Below are 1,747 nucleotides of genomic sequence, written 5' to 3' on the forward strand. Positions count from 1 at the left end.
ATTAAGAGTAGTGAAGTTCATAGATTTATCTTCTTTGAGAATACTCATTTTTCTATACTGTTTCTTGAAGTTCTTAACTAACTCTATCAAAGATATGATATCTTTATCATGTCAGACATTCTTAGTTCATGCTTGTATATAATCTGCATCAATAGCTAGATTCACATTTAAGAAATCTTTCTTCAAGTTGAACTGTTCAGCTATATTCATCTCTTTGATATCATCTTCAATGAGAGATCAGTCATTTAATCACTTCTCTATACCTCTGTTTCTCAGTGCTTTGCAGAGATCATGATATCAGGTTCTTACATTATCTTGATAATCTGCAGTCATGAGTGAGAGTTGATCTCTTAACAAATGAATAATCTTCTTCACATCATCATTCTCACTGCATATATGACATAGCTCTGTGGCATTCACTGTTCTTCATATAACATCTTGTATCTTTGTCATATCTTCATTCAATTTCTCATATTTCATATATTTGATTTTCCACGCAGTGACCTTGATGTCATATGCTATCTTAGCCTCCGCAGTGGCTTCTTCTGAACACTCGGGTTCCAGAGATTCTTCTAGTTCAGAGAAGATATCAGGTTTGTCAAGATTGATGAAGTCTGATATCTTCTTGTTCTTTACATATTCTAGCATATGCTTGTACCAAAGTTTCCAATCTTCAGAAACACTAAGGTGAACTGTCACACTAGACATTGTCTTATCTGTCATATCAGTTATATTGAATGGATTGAGGAATCAGTTCAAGTATTTGTGAATATGATCAGAAATCAGGGTGTATAACAGTCAAGTATATCAGAACATATACAGTGAGGATCTTTCAGAAATCAGGTATATCAGTCAATTAGATTGAACTGTATACAAATAAGGATCAATCTTCTCAGTTCGAATGATTGTTGTCAAATTCAAATGAGAATTGAGATCAGTGTATTGTGCTTCTCTTCAGATGCTGCTTACTGAGCTTATAACTGTCGGAATGAGTGTCACAGATGAATATGTTGAAGACATATGAATCTTATTTGTATCAAGATCTGCTTGTTATATTATTCATGCACTCTCTAATATATCTATTTCATACAAAAGATAGAGCTATTTATAGTAAAATATATGTGCGAGCCAAGAGAGCTAGCATAAGTAAGTATTAGATGAGTGTTGTAGTAAGCTGATGATAATGATGAGAAATATTGTAGTAATACAATGTTGGTGACGTTCAGTAGTGTATAACCTCTTTTTCCTGACACTCTCTCTCTTTCTGAGAAGTCTTATGCATGTTGTAATTATGTATACAATTCTAAGACTAGTGAGTGTTTATTTAATAATTGTTATTCTCTGCTTTTGCAGTTTTATACACTAATAATAGTTCTTAGTTACTTCAGTATTAGAGATCATTTTAATTGAAGATGATAACACTGTTGAGACTACTCTCTTTCACTCTCAAGCTTCTCTCAGTGCTTTCTCTCTCTTCTCTGTAGAGAAGATTGTATGTATATCAGATTATAAGTATTCAGTCTCAGATAACTCTTATCATTATTTATTCAGTTCTGTATCTTCTTCTTCTTCTGTTTCTTTTATCTTCATTCTCTCTGCTCTAACTTCTAATTCTGTGAGTTCTGCACTCTTCTTTAATTTTTCTACACACATGTGTACACATTTCTATATTAGCATTTCAGTCAATCTTATGATAAATAATATTAATATCATACACAGATAGACTGGCCGCCGGGACCATGAATTT

The 1,747-nt window shown here is 32.6% G+C and overlaps 1 protein-coding gene across 1 annotated transcript; it reads right to left on the reverse strand.

Annotated features, from left to right (window-relative positions):
* Window positions 1-426: 426 nt before the first annotated feature.
* On the reverse strand, window positions 427-708 carry BDBG_16545 (uncharacterized protein; the record flags this gene model as incomplete). The annotated part of the gene is made up of 1 exon (XM_031724480.1): window positions 427-708. One exon carries the CDS (start codon window positions 706-708, stop codon window positions 427-429), a length of 282 nt encoding a protein of 93 aa, XP_031577019.1.
* Window positions 709-1,747: the final 1,039 nt, after the last annotated feature.

Source organism: Blastomyces gilchristii, assembly GCF_000003855.2.
Source record: "Blastomyces gilchristii SLH14081 genomic scaffold supercont1.3, whole genome shotgun sequence".
Lineage (NCBI taxonomy): Eukaryota > Fungi > Ascomycota > Eurotiomycetes > Onygenales > Ajellomycetaceae > Blastomyces > Blastomyces gilchristii.